Consider the following 21857-nt stretch of genomic DNA (forward strand, 5'->3'; position numbering starts at 1 on the left):
TCCTCCTACACGATCGCCGACTTCCTTGAGTCAAAGCTCTCAAGTGCCACCATCGTCAATGTCGCAACAATCAGTGACCTCACCCACCACTATCTATGATCTTTCCCGTCGGGACCACCACCGTCCTCTCTTATCCAAGCTTCCTTACTACTGCATGCCTTCACTCAACCTTCTCAATCGCTAGGCCCATCCTTTCGTCACCATTAGCACTGCTCCTTTCCAACCTCGATAAGATCTCTACAACACCTTCATCAACCACCCCTCGTTGCCGACACCTTTGTAAGTTTCCACTAGTGCCACCAATGCCATCTTAAGCAATGTCATGGCACACCCTTACATGCCAATGGCACATCCCTACATGCTACTAGCACGCATTTATATACTTTTAATAAACTTTTTAGCATAGTTCACCATATCGGCCAATCTCGATACGCATCAGCCGATCCGGATCAAGATCAACTGAACCCGATCCCGATCCAGACCCAATCCGTACTCTTTCTCTTTCAACCTTTCTTTTCACTCTCTTTTACTCTTTTTCTTTCTTTTACTCTTTCTTTCTTTTTTTTCTCTCCTTACATATAATCATTGTTTTTTCTTACGAAGAGATCTAGCTCCGATGAACTCCGATGAACTCCGACGAACTCTAGTGAACTCCGGCAAACTACAGTATATAACTTTTTAATTAATTTTTTTATTTCTCTCATTTTTATCATTTCTTCCACTCTCTTCCTTTTTGTTCTCTTTTCTTCTTCTTTTTCTTCTTTTTCTTCTTCTTTACTACATCATAGTTTTTTTTGTTTGATTTTCTTCCACTCACGCATTTCTAATCTCTTCTTTTTTTAATTTTTATTGCACCATAGTTTTTCTTTTTTCTTTTCTTATTTTTGGTAAGCTTGTTTCTAAATTTTTAGAAGTTTTCCTATATTTTTAAACAATAATTAGTATTTTATATAATTAAAAAGTCTGATCCGATCCAAGCGACCGATACGGCCGATATGGCTGATCCGGCCAATACGTATCATTTTTTCGAAAGGCCGATACTGATTCCGATCCCGATTTTTCGAACCTTACCTTTTAGGATATTTAAAGATGTTTTTGGGTCTTCGATATATTAATTTTTGGTTTTTAATTTAAATATATGTAAAGTTTAAAACCTACATAATAATGCTTTATTTTTAGATTATTTTTGTAAATGACCTATTTTAGAAAAAAAACGAAGGTTTTTTGTATTCCTCAGAAACCCTCGTCCACATTATTGTTCAATATTTCTTGATCTACTATTAGTCAAACTACTTAAGCATTAGGTTCAATGTGAATAGAATCAGAGGTAGATCTTTGCCTAATAAGCAAGAGGATAGCAAGTTACAAATTCTATCTCAGTAGAACATGTATTTCTATTACTGTGAAATTAATAAATAAAAATAAACTAGTTAATAGTAGGGTTACCGTTATCCTTAAAGATAAAGCAACGGTTAAATATAAATATTATTCAATATATACTATGATTGAAGACATTTATTAAAACTAATACTAATGATTGAGCACTCTATAATATAATTGATTACTCTATAATATAATTGAAGACATACTATTAATTGATAATACTTTAATAATTAAAATTAATATCTAGTTAAACATAAAATGACGAGGAGGATCAAAGATTCCCTTTGTCGGCACAAGAATAATACGAGAATGTTGCATTAAATACTATTAATATTTTCAAAACTCGTTCGCTAATAGTATTGCTCAATATAACGTCTCACATAGTCTTCATATAAATAGAAATTATATAATTCTTCAATAATATAATATGGATATTAAACATGCACGGGAATAAACGGCACCTGATAGGCACAAACACACCATAAGCATATGCAGATTATAAATATAGAGTATAATAAGAATATTTGGCTACGGTGAGTGTGATTGATACGATGGTAATTATGATGAACTCATATTATCCTATGGGTGCATCTCTCCTAATGTTCTGCTACCTACAGACTCAAGTCCTTTGTAAAAATAATACCTCTCTAAGAAAGTTGTGTAACAGGAATGCATTTCTCATCTCTATCATCATTATCACTAGACTGAGTCTCGTTATTATCACCATCACCATCACCATCGCCATCACCATCATTATTATTACTAGTCTTACTATCATCAATTTTATCTAAACCTTCTAAATGATTAACTAATCAATTGAGGTAGACCAACACCTCAACTGCAGCTTTGCACTGGTTTGCCAGCAAGCTCGGACTAAGGTCTAGCTCCTGTTGTCTCAATCTTTCCACTTGGATCCTTATTGTGAACTCTTCACTGGATAGTAACAGAGTTGGATATGCACTCACAACCCTTTGGATGAGTTGGAAGCATAGAAATGGCCTTGTCTTCAAGGGCGAGCACCCTACAATGTCATCTCTGTTGTTGATAGACTCATGGGTAGGTGTCCCTTAAGGGATCCTAACTCCTTCCCTGCAGTTGAGGCTCCTTCTAACTATGTTGACCCAAGTGCTCTTAACCCAGCTGGGGATCTCTGCTAGGTAGATGAGTGATAGGCTCTGATATCAATTGATAGGCTTTGATACCAATTTGTTAAGCTCTAATACTAATTTGTTAAAGCTCGGATACCAAATTGATGAAATCTAGAACTAAAAGATCGACTACGGAACAATTCCTTAAGATCTGAATTTATTGCAGGAAGTAGTCCGCGCAACCATAGGAAAATATTCGTCAGATATTCTCCTGTAGTTAGAAAATTACGAAACCAATTGGGTTGGATCCGTATCTTCCTAATCTACAACTTTCGTATTTACGCCCTTTGCAGATTCGAATTGTAGCAGGGACAAAAATACGGAATAACGTGGGTGATGGTGGTGATGACGAGTGGAATGGATATTAGGGTTATGGATGGGTATGGAGATGAGGGTGGATTGTGGAAGTGATTAAGAGAAGTAGACGAAGGGAACGAAGTGGTCGAGATCCCAAAGAAGAGGGGTGGCTCGACAGTCGAGGGAGATTAGAAGCGAGAAGAAACCTTGCCGATGATAGAGGTGAAAAAATGGTGAAGAGAGAGGAGGGAGGAGTCTAGAGAGAAGATAGGAGGCAAGAAATCAAGAATCCAATAGCAATATGAAATTGGTTGCCATCCACATATTTATAAAGGCTAGCCAACAAGTCCTTAAACAATATAAAACCCTAACAAACCAACTAAACCAGTATTCCTTATCTTCTCCGAATACCTTTTGGATTAAGCTTTCGTTTTGTCATAGATATATTCCGAATCTGGAGAAGTCATAAATATCAAAATTGTAGATCTAGAGGTTTTCGACCTTATCCAACTGGTTTGATATTATTTGGATATGTGTCGAATATTGTACAAATATTTTTCCAAAACTGTGCAGAGCTGGATTTAACTAATTAGATAAAATCCTAACTAAGTGTATCAATGAGTCGTGGCGTGGTGGCTGTAATGGTTGCATGAGAATCTTTCTCTAAGTACTAGGACTTCAGTACTAGGCTCTATGAAGCCATCTATCTTGATTGATGCAAGAATGCCCTCAAAGGAGAGGCACTTGTGCTAATGCACGGTATTAAAGAGCTACACATAAAGGCCTCTTCTCAGGAGTGTTGGTGTGTTCAGTTACTGTGCTCTAGTAGTTAAAGCTATCAATGACAAGTCAGCCAAAGTGCATTGGCAGATTTTTATTCAAAAATGTTTAACGTGGATCTTACTCTTTTCTTCAATTAAGGTACCATAGACGAGTAGGGTGAGCAAATCTTCTACTCATAACCCTATCAATCTTTCTCTTAGTCAAAATCTTGTAATGAATGGACCAATCTACCTTTGGACCAGGATAGTAACAATGTTTGATTAATGAAGCGTCTACAGACTTCTCATCAGAAGGAAAAAAAAGGAATTACCAGAGAAAGAGGGTGAAATGATTGCAGCTATAGAAGTAGATCTAGAAACTTGTAAGGAAGATCATTAACTAAAGTTTCAATTGAATCAAAGGATGATAATAATGTGCTGGAAGAAACTCATACAAGCAGCACAGTTCTTATTGGGTACATAATGCATATTGAAGATGAGGTTTTTTGGCAGTCCGGAAATTTCAAAAGACAAATTTTGGTGATCTTCAAGATTACTATGAAAGTAATGAGAAAGATTCAATAATTATAATACTTGATTACCTTCAATTAACTACAAAATTGATAGCCAATAACCATTGCATCTCAATTTCAATTATATCAAGACATCAATTTGTAGGAGTACTCATTTCAAGTGAATGACTATGATGGTGAGAATTTCAATTTGCTCGAGACGAATTACCACGCAGCAGAAGGTGTGATATAGGAGCATAAAGGCTGATAGCATACTAATTCTCTTGTACCCTGGAAAAGCTGAATTTGGTCTTCTAATCTTCGTCATTTATTTGACCTATTTACATGTATTTTTTAAACTTTTGTATTTGGTCAGTTTAAAGCTCTTGAGTCAATAAGTTAGTATTTAAATAGGTTTTATTGCTGCATATATGGATGAGGTCTGTTTTTACCAAATCCGACTAAGATTTTGAGTCTGTTTAGGATGTTCTGTTCTTCCTTAGCATTGTCATCGAGTGTGATGTGTTCTATATTAGGAAATAGATGGATGTCTTAAATGTAGATATGTTGATCTTCTTTCCTTGCATAGAAGAGTGCCAAATATATTCTCCTAAAACATAAATATGCTAATTGATCTATTTTCCTTCTATAGCTTTATGTTGATTGATCTATTTTCCTTGTATAGCTTTATGATGATTGATGTAACTTATATAGCTTTATGCTTATTACCTTGTATAGCTCTAAGTCACCTCATATTTAACATAGGACAGCCGATCAAAGAAATCAAGCTTGTAATGCTAACCTACCTTGTTTTATAACAAGCATAAAGTGTAGATTAGTGTGATGCCAAACCCTTCAGGTATAGACCACTACAAGAGTAATTCCAGGTTACCATTCTCTATTTTAATATCTTCTCTTCTCATCTATACTCTCGTCTATTTTCCTTTTCTATCAATTTCTTCTTTATTGCTGTTTATTTCTTTTCACTGCTGAAAACTAAATTATAAAATAATATATTTTATGAGATGAATAGTGTAGCAACTGTACGAAACTTTTTCTTCACTCAGATTTCCAATCTAATAGCCCTTCTCTTGTGTTCCTCTATCTATGTTTTGATATATTTATTGTTTTTACTACTGAAATCCATATCTGTTATCATCTTGGATGTTTTTCCTTGAATCCATATCTGTTCTCATCTTGGATGTTTTTCCTTGAATCCATCTCTGCCCCCATATTTGTCATGCATCAGAAACTTAATATGGTTCTTTAGAAGGAACAAATCTCAGAAACAGTCGTAAATTTTAGCCTAACAAGGCCTAACAAATTATGGCAATACCATTGTGTAATCATGTTGGAACCTAATAGATGAAAACTTAAATGGAGCCCAACACAACCTAACTAAACATTCCTACAATAATTTGAAGTAAAAAAGGAAATATAATTTCACCATTTGACAGAAAAAAAAATAAGAGCAAATTGGAGATTACAAGCAATTAGATTCAATTAGATTCAACATAAACATTATTCTCCATTTTCAGAACCACCCTGGTGATATTTGTTAAGTTAAAGTTAGCACAGAGAGTGACTCCAGCATTTTCAAAGAAAAAAAAAGTTCGCTAAAGAACAGTTTACAGCCTATCACAAAAACTGATAATAATTCTCATCCTAATATTTAGCCAAATACTTCCATATCCTTTTATTTCTCTAATTCTAATCCGGATATTAATATAGCCAGTTGATATACCCAGTACTGGTTTTAACTTTTAAGATAGCCCAATCACGGTTAAACTGTTAAAGAGCTAAAAGGTCATAGAAGAAAACTAATTTTCATGCGGTTGAAACAGAGGGTATGGAAGAAGGAAAACGTAGACAGGAAACATCAATAAGCTGAGAAACGAATTACACCATCACGAATTTTTCTATTACATTAAAAACCGGAAGAAAACACAGAAAGGAGGAGGGAGACGAATCACCTGGCGTTGCGTAAAGTTATTGCCAAGAAAGAAGACGGGCGGCGACGGGGCGGCGCGTGATACAACGCAGATGGCACGCGAAAGGAGGTGCCTGTAGGCGGCGGAGTCGCGGGCGCGTAGAAGGTAAGACGAGGCATCGGCGCATCCGAGGCAGCGGCGCCCACCGCACGTGCACTCCTCGGACGACGGCGGTGGCGGAGAAGGGAGGAGGGAGAGTATTGCCTCCTTTAGAGAATGAGCACGATCGTCATAGGCTCGCCGGAAGAGTTCGGGAACTCGGTTTCGCCGCCGCCGACGTTTTGATCTCGCCATGGGAGGAGGTGGGGAGGGTAGCCGATTGTATTTTTGACGGGAAACGATGCGGTTTGGGTGCACCGGTTCTTTATACTCACCTAATTTAAAGAAACTTTGGGTCTTTTTGCTCAAGGGATCTACTAAACCATTTAGCCCCATTTGAAATTGGGAGGGTACCCACTTATGTACTAACAGCTCATTATTAGTTTAAGTTTATAATTTATCACTCCACTCTTTCAAACATCTTTTATTATTTTATCATAATTAACTACTTCTCTCTCCGTCTTATTATTGTCTTATAGTAATTCATCGCTTATTTCTCTTCTCTCTTATCTCTCTCACACACCTATGAATAATAATATGTGAACAGTACCGATGAACAATATTGATGATCTGTTTGGCTGCCATGCATCGGATCATAATAGAAGGAATCGAGTCGAATCAACCATCGGTCCCTTGTTTGGTGGACAAATGTATCAAATAGGACGAATAATCAATACACCTCGATGCATAATAATAATAATAATAATAATAATAATAATAATAATATTATTATTATTATTATTATTATTATTATTATTATTATTATTATTATTATTATTATTATTTTAAATATTTATTCAAAGATAAATAATACATTTACTATTGAAACTATGTATTATTCTCTAAAATAATAAAATAAGAAATTTGGGAAAATAAATATATGAAAGTGTAGATATTTTGACATTATTAATAATCTCATATGAAATAAACTATATACTTTCCAAGTAAAATAAAATTTTATTATTGTCGAGTATAAAATATAATATCATTTAAAATACATTTTTGTTATAACCACTAAATATGTAGGATTAAGTTAAAAAAGAATAAATATTAATAAAGTAATATTTTATAAAATTTAAATATATCCAAATTATAATAATATATTTTTATAAGTATTATATACCCACATCTCAAGCATTGCACATTTACCTTTCAATCATTACATATACCTTTGCTTACAGGATTCATCTCAAAACAAATTATCTCAATAAATACACATATGCTCATATAATTTATCTCAAGATAAATTATGTTATCATCCAAATAAATATGTTAATATATCAATATCTAAATCCACAAAAATCATCATGGACTACTACTATGATGTATGCCGAATAGTCATCATGCATTATATGTGATTGCATTTGATATCATAACATGGTCATAGTCGGCATGCATCATATGTGTTATATTTAAGAGTTATAATAATAATATTTATTTATACATTGTCAAGAATTATATCCCTTATGACATATTATCTACCATACATTTATATATAATTGAGGATACGTTTTTATACTTATTCATGACATAATGCTACTTTCTTATTCATATTATTCAATATACGATTTATTTTCTGTTTGATATCATTGATTTAGAATTAGATCTATTCACTAAGCCTTTAGCTCATGACTCATTATTTTTTTTTCTAATCCCCTAGATATATGGTACTTGATAGATACTTGATGTAATAACCCAAGTAGTAAAAAAATAAAATAAAATAAATTAATTAAATTAAATTAGCTGGGCACAACGTGACCGGCCATGTTGTAGTTGGCCTCGTGCTCAGCATGCCTCGCATGCTTTGGCAACGGTGAAGGTGCCACGCACCTCTACTAAGCTACTCTTCTTGGCATCGTGACGACGCATGGAGGTGGGACTGAGCCGACCGGCCACTCCGTCGCCGCCATGTGACCACCCCGACCCCTTTCTTTCTCTTCCTCTCTCTCTCTCTCTAATTTTCTCTTTCTCGTCCTATCATTCTCTCTCTCTCTCTCTAGTTCTCCACCTCTTTCTATTTTCTTCTCGGGGCCACTAGAGAACCAAGCCGACGGCGAAAGGCTGGTAGCTGAATGGCCACCAGCATTTGTTCCCCTCCCTTGCGGCCCGACTCCATCCTCTTCCCCCTTTCTTCTTCTTCCTCTTCTTCTCCTCCTTCGCTTCTTCTCGGGTGTTCTTGGCTGTCGTGGTGCTGGGCTTACACTTGGGTGTTGGGCTCAACCCAGCACCCTGAGGCTGTGAGGTGCTGGGCTCAGCCCAGCACTGTGTATGATATATATTTTTTAAAATTATTTATTTACTATTTAAATTATGTTAAATTATGTTATTAGTTAGATAGGATCAGTAATAATGAGATTGCAACAATCTGAAGATCTGCTCAAATTCTTCTTATGGCAAAACCTTTGAGGAGATATATAGGAGATCTAACTGTCTAATAGATCTATAACTTGGACAGATTGTTCCTTTTGAAGTAAGGAATCTCCAATGCAACCGAGATCACGTCGATTAGACTTGTAGATCAAAAGTTATGGAAAAATACTAACCATGGGTTAGATAGTGGCGTGGGGGACGTGAGTAATAGAATAGCAAAATAATGGTTAGGTTTGTGGAAGATTGTGACAACGGTGGTGGGGTAGAACATTAAGCTAGATGAACAGGGAGAGAGTGGACTGATCCTTGAGAGGCAAGGGGCCACAGTCAGATTAAATGAGGAAGAAGACGACATCCAAGATTGGATGCCATTGGAGGAAAAAGAGAGGGTTGGGAAGGATAACACTAATATTTTATCTATAATCCTCAATTAGGTTGCCTTCCACGTATTTAGAGGGTAACCTATGAAACAAAATAATTAAAAGATAACCCTAGGATAAAGCAATTCATAGATTGCATTCGAACGCCAATTTTGTGTTCTTTGTCGTTATGAACATGTGCAGGTCATTCGAACGCACTAAATACGTTCTCTATTTTTGCGAACGTATGCAAGCGTTCGATAGTCGTGTTCGGACGCGACTGTTAGAAATTTTATTTTTCCAAAACAAAAGTTATTTCTAAAACAAAAAATAAATAAAAGTCATAACTAGCTGAATCGTAACATAGTTATTTAATTATTATAGTTAATCTAATGTATTTAATTTATATGAATAAAATCTAATTATAACATGGTTAGTAAATAAATCTAATTATACTAGGATTAGCAAAATATATGTTATATAAATTACTATATTAATCCTAGCTAGGTATAGTAATTATTAGAGTTATGTACATATATTCATATGTAATTACTTGTATTAATTTAATTCTTATTTTCTTAATTATCAAAGAGAATAATAGGCAGATAATTATATTTTAAATAAATTATTAGATAATATAATTATGGTTAATAAATAACAAAATAAATATATGAATTAAGAGTATATGATTACAACGAGAATTTATCTTTTAGCCGGGTTAATTTTAATTAGTGGACCCCCCTGTTATAAATAATTTCAGATTCCGACCCCCCCTGTTCAATACCCAATTGATCTTTCTATTGAGGACTGATCGTTGTTGTAGCAATGTGAACAAGTGGTTGTTTGGTAATTACAATTGCTGTGAGTAGTCTTATCCCCTAGACGCGTTTCTCAAATTAGGTTATATTATATATTATCTACATGCATGATTTGGCCTCGAGCATAATTATATGACTTTATCTAGATATGATTTCAGTAGAGCATGTTTTATCATTCATTTGATTAGACTAGTCTGGGATATGAATATATTGATATTATATAGAGATGATTGGAGATGAATAGACTATTTATAATTTATGTCGAGTTTGATCTGTAGCATGACTATGCATGTGATAGACTAATATGTGTATGCATGTGTTGAATACATCGTTGGAGACTACATTGCATTATTTTTCTATTGACTCTTGTTCCACCCAAATTCCTAATATGCATTAACTTATTATTATCGAAAAAAGCCATGTTCTTTGAAAGATCTATCTCGTGTCTGGTACTGTACTAGATATATGCATATGATCTGTTATTTAGAAGAAATGCATGAAATTTCATTGATAGGATAGTTGGTAGTGTAACACTCGCCACCAAACACATGCCCCTCACGTGGTAAGAACCCACATGATTACCACGTGATTTGCTGGTTAATGCCTCAACACAATATACAAGCGAAAAAGCCCACATTTTTTACAAATAATACAAACAAGAAGTTCATAACACTAAGACCACAACAAGCCCAAAAATATATATATATATATATATATATATCCATAGACAGATGAAATTGCTCACGCAGGGGCTATAAAGCCATTTAACTTAATTTACAAGAATGAATAAATAAGAGAAAATAATGATATTTCCTCACCAGCTTCGCCATGAACTCCGACTCATCTACTAATCTGAAAATATTTCTACCAGATGGTGGTGAGCATAGAGCCTAGCAAGTTTCTACTTCTACAATCTAAAAGTAATGCGATAAATGATGCAACAATAAGTAAATATGAATATGTGCATCATGATTAATTCAATGCATCAACGATCAATAACCTACCATGCAATCAATCTGGACTATCAAGTCCTCAAACTTGAGCTCACACTGAGCTCCCCCATAGGCTATGTTAACACCATGCCACATAATATGCATTAACTCGGACTACCAAGTCCGAAATATTAGCTTATATAGAGCTACGCCCGTAGGCGACATCAATCCTCACACTCGATCACACACATACCCCAAGGGAGGGTAGACCCTAGTAGTCGAATCGCTAACCCATCATCCGGCGAACAGCATGATTGATTGTCCACCACCGCAAACTAAGGATCTTAGTCCTCAACCCATCAAAAGGGTCAATATCCCATATCAATACTACCGTCCAAGCCCTCAACTCCACACCAACGCACCACCGTGCGGAAATCATGAGTCGTCGCTCACGAACTCTCTCACCCTGCGTCATTAGGTACCGCTAAGTCTACATCATCCTACCATTCTCTATCTCTATCTTAAATACCATAAAGGGTATGACTCTCATTGATCGACAGTAAATCGCCCATTACCCGACGAAATGACTATCTGATTGTCTGTGATCAACAGACTAAGATATAAGAATATCCCTTACCCCTAACCCTGGCTGGAGAGGTGTCGGGTACCATCGAGATGCAATAGTCACCCCCTTTATGGTAGTGCATGTATGTAAGTGACATGATATTATCCAATATAGCAAGCATAATGTAATATCCATCATTATCATGTTTGCATGCTAATCACATGATTATGCCCAATAAATATGCGTAAACATTAAGATATATGAAATCTTACTGAATTACAAAATATAATTACCATGCATGACGTCCAATAATAACTGCAACAACCTATTCTTAAAAAAAAAATATTTGCATGGCACAACGTGGCCGGCCATAATGTGGCCGACCTCGTGCCATGCTGGGGTCGCACGAGTTGAGGGTGCCACGCACCCCCAGCCGCCGGCTCGACCAACTAGGCCGGGCTAGCTAGCTCCAGTGGGCCCGCCGAGGCCGTAATCGTAGCGTCGATGTCCCCACCACCTTCTCTCTCTTTAAATCTCTCTCTCTCTCTCTCTCTCTCTCTCTCTCTCTCTCTCTCTCTCTCTCTCTCGGTCACCCTCTCACTCTACTCTCTTTGACACTCTCTTTCTCTTCTCATTACTGGCACCGGCCTGCTGCCACCTCCCGTGGAACTGCCGACGTCGGTGAGCTCTCTCTCCTTCTCTCTCTTCTTCTCTCTCTCTCTCTCTCTCTATTTCTTCCTCCTTAGCTTGAGTTCATTGAAGTCGAGCCACCGGCTGGCCAGCAGCGGCCGACGCCCTCCTCGCCGACCCGGGTCCGCGCCCTCTTTCCTTCTCCTTCTCATCTTCTTCTTCTTTCTTCTTTCTTTCTCTTCTTCTTCCTTTCTTCTTCTTCTCCATTCTCGGTCTCTCCTCCCCTCTTGCTGCAACATTGCTAGGCTCGGCCCAGCACTATAGCAAAGAAGATTATTGTTTTTTTATATAATTATTTTCTAATGTTAGGTAAATTAGTCTATTTAGATAATTAATTATTTTGATAATTTATACTCACTAATATAATTTTACTAAGTATTTTTAGTATAATAATTTATTAACTATAATTATAAATATTGCCTATAAATTTATTTATAGGTTAGTTATTATTCATTAGTCTAATATATGTAGTCTTATTGATAATAATCTTATATTTATATTTAATTTATATTTTATATGAGTATATTATTGTCAAATAGTTTGTATAAAATGGAATACTAAACTTGCATATTATTTTTGTATAATAGAATAATGACTATTTTGCGTATAATTTATGATTAATTAAATAAGAGTAGGTATTACAAAATAATTATTAATAATATTATTTTATAATTATATTTTTATTAAATCATATATATAGTCGTCTTTGGTTATTTACAAAAAGGAGACAAATTAATATATACTTATTACTTATTCTATAATTAGCATATTAATATTATCATAATTAAATTTATCCTATGAATATAATCAATTTTAGACCTAATAAAATATCATATTTTACTCGAACGGATTATAATCGGATACATAACTAATTTTATATTACTTAAGCATTTTTAGATTCTGAACCCTCTTATTTGAGACCCCGGGGATCTCACTAATAATAAGTGGCAGTTGATTGATAGACTTGAGAGATACGTGTGTTGGGTCTTTTGATAAGATGTGAGTAGTCTTATCCCGTAGACACCTTTATTAAATTATGTTATATTATATATTATGTACATGCATGTTTTGACCTCCAACATAATTATATAACTTTATCTAGAGATGATTACAGTCGAACATATTTTTATCATGCATATAATTAGGCTGATCTTGTATATGAGTATGATGATGATAAATAGAGATAATAAGAGATGATGAGAGATGATTATATTGTTATAATTTTATATCTAGTTGATATGTAGCATGAGTATGCCTGTAATATATTAGCATGGGTATGCATGTGTTGACTACATAGTTGAAGACTACATTGCATTATTTTTCTCTTGATTCCTATTCCACCTAAATTCCTGTTATGCATTGACTTGTTATTGTACTGGATATATGTATATGATCTATTATTTAGAAAGAAAGCATGAATTGTGATTGATATGATAGTTGATAGAAAGCGTGAGGATACTCGAGTGGGCGCGAGGGTTAGGACGCGTTTGGTGGATGATTGATCGCTTGACATAGTCACGATCCTGTTGGCCTTATGTCCGAGGTCGTTAGTCTGTGTGCATAGCAGACATTCGGACACATGCTGTTCACTAGGACATATGTGGCAACTTATCCTCACGAGGTTTCTATCAGCTAGAAGGATGCTCGATCTGGATGGATATTGATACCGTAGCGGGTGGCAAGGTATGGTTATATTTGAGATACTCCTTGCGGGTGGCAGAATATGCTCTAAGCCTTCAGACATGATGTTGAGACCAGGTACCAAGTGTTGACTGTGCATAGTAGTCTAGTATGATAATGACACATAGAGCTGATATTAATGACTAAGATGTTGAGAAATACATATGATTTCATTATAATCTGATTACCTGATTATCGAGTGGTCAATATACATCAAATATGTTGCATTTGGTACAATAGCATGGTCATGGTCCGCATGCATCATGTGTCATATTTGAGAGAGAGTTATGATGATAATATGACATGGTGATCTGTTTATTCATTGTTGAGGATTATATACTTTTATTAGTTATGACATATTATCTACTTTTCATTTATATATTATTGATGATATATTCATATACTCATTCATAACATAATGCTCTTTCTGATTCATATTATCCAGTATATAATTTACTCTCTGTTTGGCATCATTAATTCGAGGTAAAGTCTATTCACTAAGTCTTTTGCCCATGACTCTCTTTATTTCTTTTCTAACCCCCTCAGATATGTGGTATGTGATAGCGACTTGAGATATCCTGAGAAGATATTTTAGATTGATGAGGTGAGCTATAGGTGCGAGACGGTGTAGATGATAACTTGTATAGAAATTGAGTTGTATCGTTGTTTGTTATATTTGTATTTTATTGTATCAGACGATGATTTGCATAATACATGTCAGATTATAGTGTACTCTGTATCAGTTGTTTAGTTGTATCTTGATGGTTTATCGTAACTCGTGTGGGTCCTGCCTGTAATAACCCAAGGTAGGGAAAAAAATCTTCACTGCATGGCACGACAGCTTCATGCCATGCAGTGGCAGCTAGGAAGGGTGCCACGCGCCCGAAGCGCTAGCCCGGCTAGTTGGCGCGGTGGGCCCTCGTCGCCGTAGCCGCAGCCTCCCTTCCCACCGCCTCTCTCCCTTTTCTTCCTCTCTCTATCTTTTTCTCGTTCGGGCTCTCTCTCACCTTTCTCTCTTTCTCCCACTCTCAAACGCTCTTTCTCTCTCTCTCTACCCGCTACCGTCGTCACTTCGTCGGCTTGCCCCTGCCGCCGCCACCTCCACTAACGCCGGTGAGCCTCCCTACTTCTCTTTCTCTTTCTCTCTCTCTCTATCTCTCTTTCTCTCTTTGTCGGCTTCCTCTCGTGACCGTTAGAGGATTGAGCCGTCGGGGAGAGGCTGGCCGTTGAGTGGCCACCAGCGGCCGCACCCCTCCCCCACGACCCAACCCTCTCCTTCCTTCCGCTTTCTCCTTCTTCTTCTTCTTCTTCTTCTTCTTCTTCCCTTCTTTCCTCTTAGACTGCACCCTACAAGTGGTGCTGGGCTCGGCCCAGCGCCCTTGCAGCGTATGGCGCTGGGTTGAGCCCAGCACTATGTATAGTTTATATAAATATAAATATATATATATATGCACATTTTTATTTCTAATTATATTTGATTATATTATTAATTATTCAATTAGTTTAGTTAATTTAATGTATTTAATTTGTATAAATTAAATATAATTATATCATAGTTATTAAATAATTCTAATTATATCATGTTTAGCAAAACACCTACAATATAAATTACTATTTTAATCTAGGTAGGTAATAGTAATTATTAGGGTTATGTACGTATATTCTTACATAATTATTTGCAGTAATTTAATTCTTATTTTCTTAATTATCGAGGAGAATAATAGGCAAATAATTATGTTTTAAATACACTATTAAATAATACAATTATGTTTAATAAATAACAAAACAAATATAGAAATGAAGAGTACATAATTACAACAAGAAATATCTTTTTGTCGGGTTAATTTTAATTAATAGAAAGACTGACATATTTGTTACAAATAATTTTAGATCCTGACCCCCCTGTTCAAGACCCCGTGGACTTAGCTATTGAGACTTGATCGTTATAGTAGTAGCGTGAACGAGTGGTGGTTTGGTATTTGTAGTGGGGTGAGTAGTCTTATCCCTTAGATCCCTTTATCTAATTAGGTTATATTATATATTATGTACATGCATGTTTTGGCCTCCAGCATGATTATATGACTTTATTTAGAAATGATTACAGTCGAGATATTTTTATCATGCATATAATTATGCTGATCTTGGATATGAGTACGATGATGATAAATAGAGATAATGAGAGATGATTATACTATTGTAAGGTTATGTCCAGTTGATCTATAGCATGGGTATGCATGTAATACATTAGCATGAGTATGCATGTGTTGACTATATAGTTGGAGACTACATTGCATCATTTTTCTCTTGATTCCTATTCTACCTAAATTTCTATTATGCATTGACTTGTATCGTACTTGACGTGGTTACATTGTACTTGTATAATCATTTAGAAAGAAAGTATAAAATGTGATTGATAGGATAGTTGATAGAAAGCGTGATGATACCCGAGTGGGCGAGAGGGTTAGGACGCGCTTGGTGGATGATTGATCGCTTGACATAGTCGCGATCTTGTTGGCCTTATGTCTGAGATCGTTAGTCTGTGTGCACAGCAAACATTCGGACACATGCCGTTCGCTAGGGTATATGTGGCGAGTTATCCTCACGAGATTTCTATCAGCTAGAAGGGTGTCCGGTCTGGATGGATGTTGATAAGCTTAAACCCTAACCCTTGGGCTAAAAAATGTTTCCCTAGCCTAGGAGCCTACCACATGTTGCATGGGTGCCTACATCAGCTAAGCAAGGTTGCTAGCCGATGGTGGTCGATGTCTAGCAGGTCCTCGTAGCGGCGAGAAGACGCGTCGCTAAGGTCTCAAATAAGGAGTTCGGGATATGAAAATATTTAAATAGTATAAAATTAGCTATTTATTCAATTAGAATCCATTCGTTTAAAATATGATAGTTTATTAGGTTTAAAATTAACTAGATTCATATAACATATTTTAGGAATAATTCCACTTAGACCTTGAACTGTCACTATGTTTTGTATACACTTCCTGAACGTTTAATAACAATGTATAAGCTATAGATATATTTATATGCAAATATTTATAATTATAATTAATCAATTATTAACCTAATTATACTTGGCTAATAGTTATATTAGTGAATACATATTATTTAAAATAATTAACTTTCTAATTAAATCTAATTTACATTAAAAATAATTAAATAATTAAAAGAAAAAGGAGAGAAAATCTATCTATTATAGTGCGGTTAGCAGAGAAAGAGGAGAATGAAGAGAGAAGAAGAAGAAGAAGAAAAAGAAGGAGAAGAAGAAAGATAATGTAAGGGAAGGGGAAGCGAATCAAGGTTGGTGAGGAGGGGATCAATCGCTATTAATCAGCCAGCGGTCGGCCTATTGCTGGCGGCTCAGTTCCGACAAACTCAAGCCCAAGGGAGAGAGAGAGAGGGAAGAGAGAAAAGAGAAGAACTGAGAGGAGAAGGGAGGAGTCTCACCAGTGGCTTAGTAGTAGTGGCGGTGGCAGCGACAGGTTCTAGGGACCCCGACGACAAATTCGTGAGAGAGAGGGAGCTTGGAGTGGAGATGGATGAGAAGAGAGAGAGAGAGGAGTAATTTAGAGAGATAGATATTTAGAAAGGGAGAGAGAGGAGTAATTTATTATTTTATGTTATTTTTTATACGGTCTAAAATTAGCTAGATTCACCACCCCACCTTCGGGTCTAGGCGTTCGAGCTACAAAAATCAAGTTGAGAGAAATATTTGTAAAAGTAAAATTTATCAATAAAGAAACCACCTCGATGTAGCTTACAATAGTGCTGTAAACAAGCTGAGCTTGACCTAGCCAATTTTTGCTCAAGTTTGGATTAAATCAGTTTTCAGACTAACCAACAATATCATGCTTAAATTGATTAGATTCAATTCAAGCCTATTTCAAGTTCGAGCGACTTGAATCAAACCAGAATCAAGCTTAAATTGAATCTTGGATGATTTACACTTAATAAAATAAAATTAGACATGCAAGCAAACTATTCTTATTTATCAATAACATATATTGATTTATCCATGGTTTATTCCTATCTCTAAAATTCCATCTTAACAACTACGTACACAGTACTAATAGGTTGCTCTAACCATTTTTCTATAATCTGATACAACTTTGTTGGATTGGATTCACTCACAGCATTGGGTTCATTGGGATGAGCTTATTTATCTAATTTATATTTACTTTAGAGAATAAGGTCTTTTGCCAAGGGGCGTTTGAACGCCCTGGACTCACGTTCGAATGGGGCCGTTCGGACGCCTCCACGCATTTGCAACTATAGAGAACGCAAATTGAGCGTTCGAATGCAATCAGGCGTGTTTGAACACACCGCGACGAAAGTTGTGGGTTTGTTAGGGTTGTTTAACTTAGTTGATGAGTCCGTAGGGTAAGCCTCTATAAATATGTAGGGGAAACCCTAATTAAAGTATGATCTTAGATAATTGAATTGGCTTTGGCCTTTATCTCCTTCTCAACTAGTCTCTAGCCATCGGGGCCCTCTCCCATCTTCCTTCTTCCACTGCCCAAGTCTTTGGTCGGCCTCTTCCAGCTTCTAACCCCTCTCTTCTACAACAACTTCTCCTCTTTTACACCGAGGAGAAAACCTAGCATCTATCTAGCCATTGGAGGGCTATCAAGCTAGGATCTAATTGACCTTCGGCCGCTGTTTGCTTGATATCTTGAGATCTAACCCTCCAAATCCTGTGATCTTAGATTCGTTCAAAAGCTCTCTCCAAGAGCAACAATGTATCCAAAATTTAGGAGGATCTGTCAGTTATATTGTTCGTAGATCCCTTTGGAAGTTATGAGCGTCATCGAGTCTAAAATCGTCATGGATCGAATCAGGCCGGTTTGTAACAACTAGTATCAAAGCCAACGTTCCTCCGACCGTCATAGCTACCACAAGGTCGAAGTCGGCTAAGCAAGCAAGCAATCAGGGCTTGGAGATGGAGTACATGGCTCCGTCAAGATCTCCATCCCCTTAAAGCTCAAGAGGACGGATAGAGAACCCTCCTGATCTCGCATAAACCCTGGCGCTCATGGCGTAAACATTGTTGGAGATCAAGGCCACCCTTGCTAACAGGAACCATTATCCTCCAAGGTGTACCTTTGAGCGTCATCGAAGACATAAGAAACGCCCTTTACCTAGAGAGGGGAACCGACAATGACCAATCCTAGAGACACCATGGCAATAGCGTGACGAACCGCATGGGCGTAGCACCGACTTACCACCCTAGCACCCGAGGGAACCTATAGCCCCACATCTAGAAGAGGAGCCCCCACATCAACCAAGGGTCCAGCAATAAGAGCCGTTTCACTGAGGACGCGAGAATAGACACAACCAAATGCTACAACCCCACACCGTTTGAGTCAATTTTCCTAAATTCAGTGTTGGTGACCCGTTGGATTGAATTTATTGGGTGGAGCAATTCTTCACTTATCAAGGGACACCTGATCACCAAAAGGTGCTTTTGGCTTCATTCCACTTTGAAGACGTAGCGGTGAGATAATTTCAAGTAGCACATCGTGCACATGCCTTCATCACTTGGGAGGAGTTCATCGATGCGCTTTGTGTGTGTTTCAGACCCTCAGACTATGAGAACTTCGAAGCCACCTTGACGAAGCTAACCTAAAAGACATATGTAGGAGCTTATCAAGAGGAGTTTGAAAGAATTGGGAATCGAGTACACGGATGGTCAGACTTAGCCCTCAAAAGCACTTTTGTCTTTGGGCTTCGACATGATATCCAAGCAGAAGTCAAAGCTATTCGTCCTACCACCTTGCTACAGGCCTTCTCAGCAGCACAAATGATAGAGAAAAGGATATGAGAATTGAAGGCAATACACCAACCAAAGTGGACCACATTGGAGTCAACAACTATGGATCAAATGCCAGTGAGCAACCCAAGACTACCTGCCTCGGGTGTGTCATATTCGGGACAGGCTCGATCAAATCCAAGTAGGCCAGCCCCACCTCGAACCGAGCCAAACCCTAAGGATTAGCTGAGGTTGAGAGGTCGATGCCTCCTACCAATGGACATTGAAAATCGACACTCAAAGGGCCTATGCTTCTATTGTGACAAGCACTTTGTACTAGGCCATAAATGCGCCAAACAACCTGTTGCTATTATGCTCATGGAGAAGATGATCAAAGATGATCTAGAGGGCGATATGGAGGACCAATCGTGGGAAGAGCATGGACAAATTGAAAAGGTTGCACACTCGACAAAGCAACTACTTAAGGCTTGGGAACCACCATGAACACCTTGAGGACAAGGTGGTCGGAAGCGTGGTGGAATGATTTGACTCGACCGGATTGGATCCACTAGCGGCATTGGGTTCATTAGGATGAGCCTATTTATCTAGTTTGTGTTTGCTTGAGAGAATAAGACCTTTTGCTAGGGGGGCATTCGAACGTCAGAGACCCACATTTGAACGGGGCCGTTTGAACACCTGCACGTGTTCACAACTACAGAGAACGCAAATTGCGCATTTGAACGAGATCGGACACGTTTGAATGTACCGCGGCGAAAGTTGTGGGTTTATTAGGGTTTGTTAGGATTATTTAACTTAGTTGATGAGTCCCTAAGATGAGCTTCTATAAATATATAGAGGAAACTCTAATTGGAGTATGACCTTAGATAATTAAATTGGCTTTAGCCTTTATCTCCTTCTCAACTTGTCTCTAGCTATTGACGTTCTCTCCCATCTCCCTTCTTCCACTACCCAAGTCTTTCGTTGACCTCTTCTAGCTTCTAACCCCACTTCTTCTACAACAACTTCTCCTCCTTCACACCGAGGAGAAAAACTAGCATCTACCTAGCCATTGGAGGACTATTAAGCTAGGATTTAATTGACCTTCGGTCACTGTTTGGTTGATATTTTGAGATCTAACCATCACAATCCTGTGATCTTAGATTCGTTGGAAAACTCTCTCCAAGAGCGACGACATATCCAAAATTCAGAAAGATCCGTCAATTAAATTGTTCACAGATCCCTTCGAAAGTTATAAACTTCATTGAATCTAGAACCGTTGGAGATTGAATGAGGCCGATTCGTAACACAATCTCAGGTTCAAAAATGGGAAACATCATTTTCATTCATCTCTCAAATATGAGATATCTTTTGGTTAACCCAAGAAAAAATGGGATAGATTTATGAGACTGGAGTAGTTCTTCTTCTCTTATTAGGAGCAGAAAAAGAAAAGATTGAGACCATATTTGGTGGATTTACTTTTGTTCTACTATTAATATAATAGGAATATTTATTAAGCAAAGTTTGATAGAGCTAGCCGGTGCTTGAGCTTAAGCCTGATCTAGTTAATGAAGCTCGACTCATTTTAAATAGATGCCGAACTTCTTCGAGCCGGCTTGATTATTTTGATAGCCTTCCTTATAATTAGCTTTTAAGTGCCAAAAACAGTATTATATGGATATTTCGAAGGCTAAATTATACCTATGCCCCAATATCACTATTATGGATATAATCACAAGCCAAACTAAGTAAAAATTTTAAGGAATCATTTTGTTAAGTATTTGAGTTGATCTTATCTATTTGTTATGAACAACAAATCTTATCTATGTTTGTTATGGCCAATTGTACAAAACTCTTCTTTATAAATACAAGGAACCATCCACATGCTAAAGTACCCAAACTTATCTAACCTTTTTAATCATATACATCGTTAATGAGAAAAAAAGATACTAACCCTTGAATTATCATAATCTCTATAAAGGGTTCGGTCGTTGATGAAAAAGTAGATTTGACAAAAATCTTGTATCTTTCCTTTTGTTATAGGAGAAATTGCAAGTAATATATGGGTTGTGTGTGTTTGAGAGGGAGAAATGTCGGAAAGGGAAGGGAGAAACAAGTTTAGAGAGATTGAGAAGAAGAAGAAGGAGGAGAAGAATAGAAATATCATAAAGATTACTATTTGGAGAGAGAAATGTTGGAAGAAGAGGAGAGGGAAATGATAAACAAAGAATAAAAAGAAAAGCGTATAAACGCATTAATATCCGCACAAGTAAGAGCAAAAATTAGCCACATATCATTCACATATTAGTTTCGGACGAAAAAGTTAAAAGAAAAAAAAAAGGCTAACAATCTTGAAATATTCTATAATTTTAGAAGTCATATATATATATATATATATATATATATATATATATATATATATTTCTTTTGGAAGTATAAATGATACTAGTGGGGTTTAGGTGTAATTTAGCCTATACTTCCAACTTCTCTACTCAGT

At 36.7% G+C, this 21857-nt stretch overlaps 1 protein-coding gene across 9 annotated transcripts in view; it reads right to left on the bottom strand.

Moving 5' to 3' along the window:
• The window catches only part of LOC140760111 (telomerase reverse transcriptase), a 75815-nt gene extending 69367 nt beyond the window's left edge, over positions 1-6448 (bottom strand). For 4 of the 9 annotated variants that reach the window (XM_073096928.1, XM_073096929.1, XM_073096927.1 and 1 more), the window contains exon 1: positions 6075-6447. In XM_073096928.1, the coding sequence (XP_072953029.1) occupies positions 6075-6386 (312 nt within the window). In that variant the 5' untranslated portion in view covers positions 6387-6447. Of the gene's footprint in view, positions 1-6074 lie in introns of all 9 variants that reach the window. The other 5 variants (XR_012104333.1, XM_073096932.1, XM_073096933.1 and 2 more) reach the window with 2 other exon arrangements.
• Between the last annotated feature and the right edge of the window lie 15409 nt (positions 6449-21857).

This window comes from Typha angustifolia, chromosome 5 (genome assembly GCF_048772165.1).
Source record: "Typha angustifolia cultivar Huaian chromosome 5, ASM4877216v1, whole genome shotgun sequence".
In the NCBI taxonomy this organism is placed as follows: Eukaryota; Viridiplantae; Streptophyta; class Magnoliopsida; order Poales; family Typhaceae; genus Typha; species Typha angustifolia.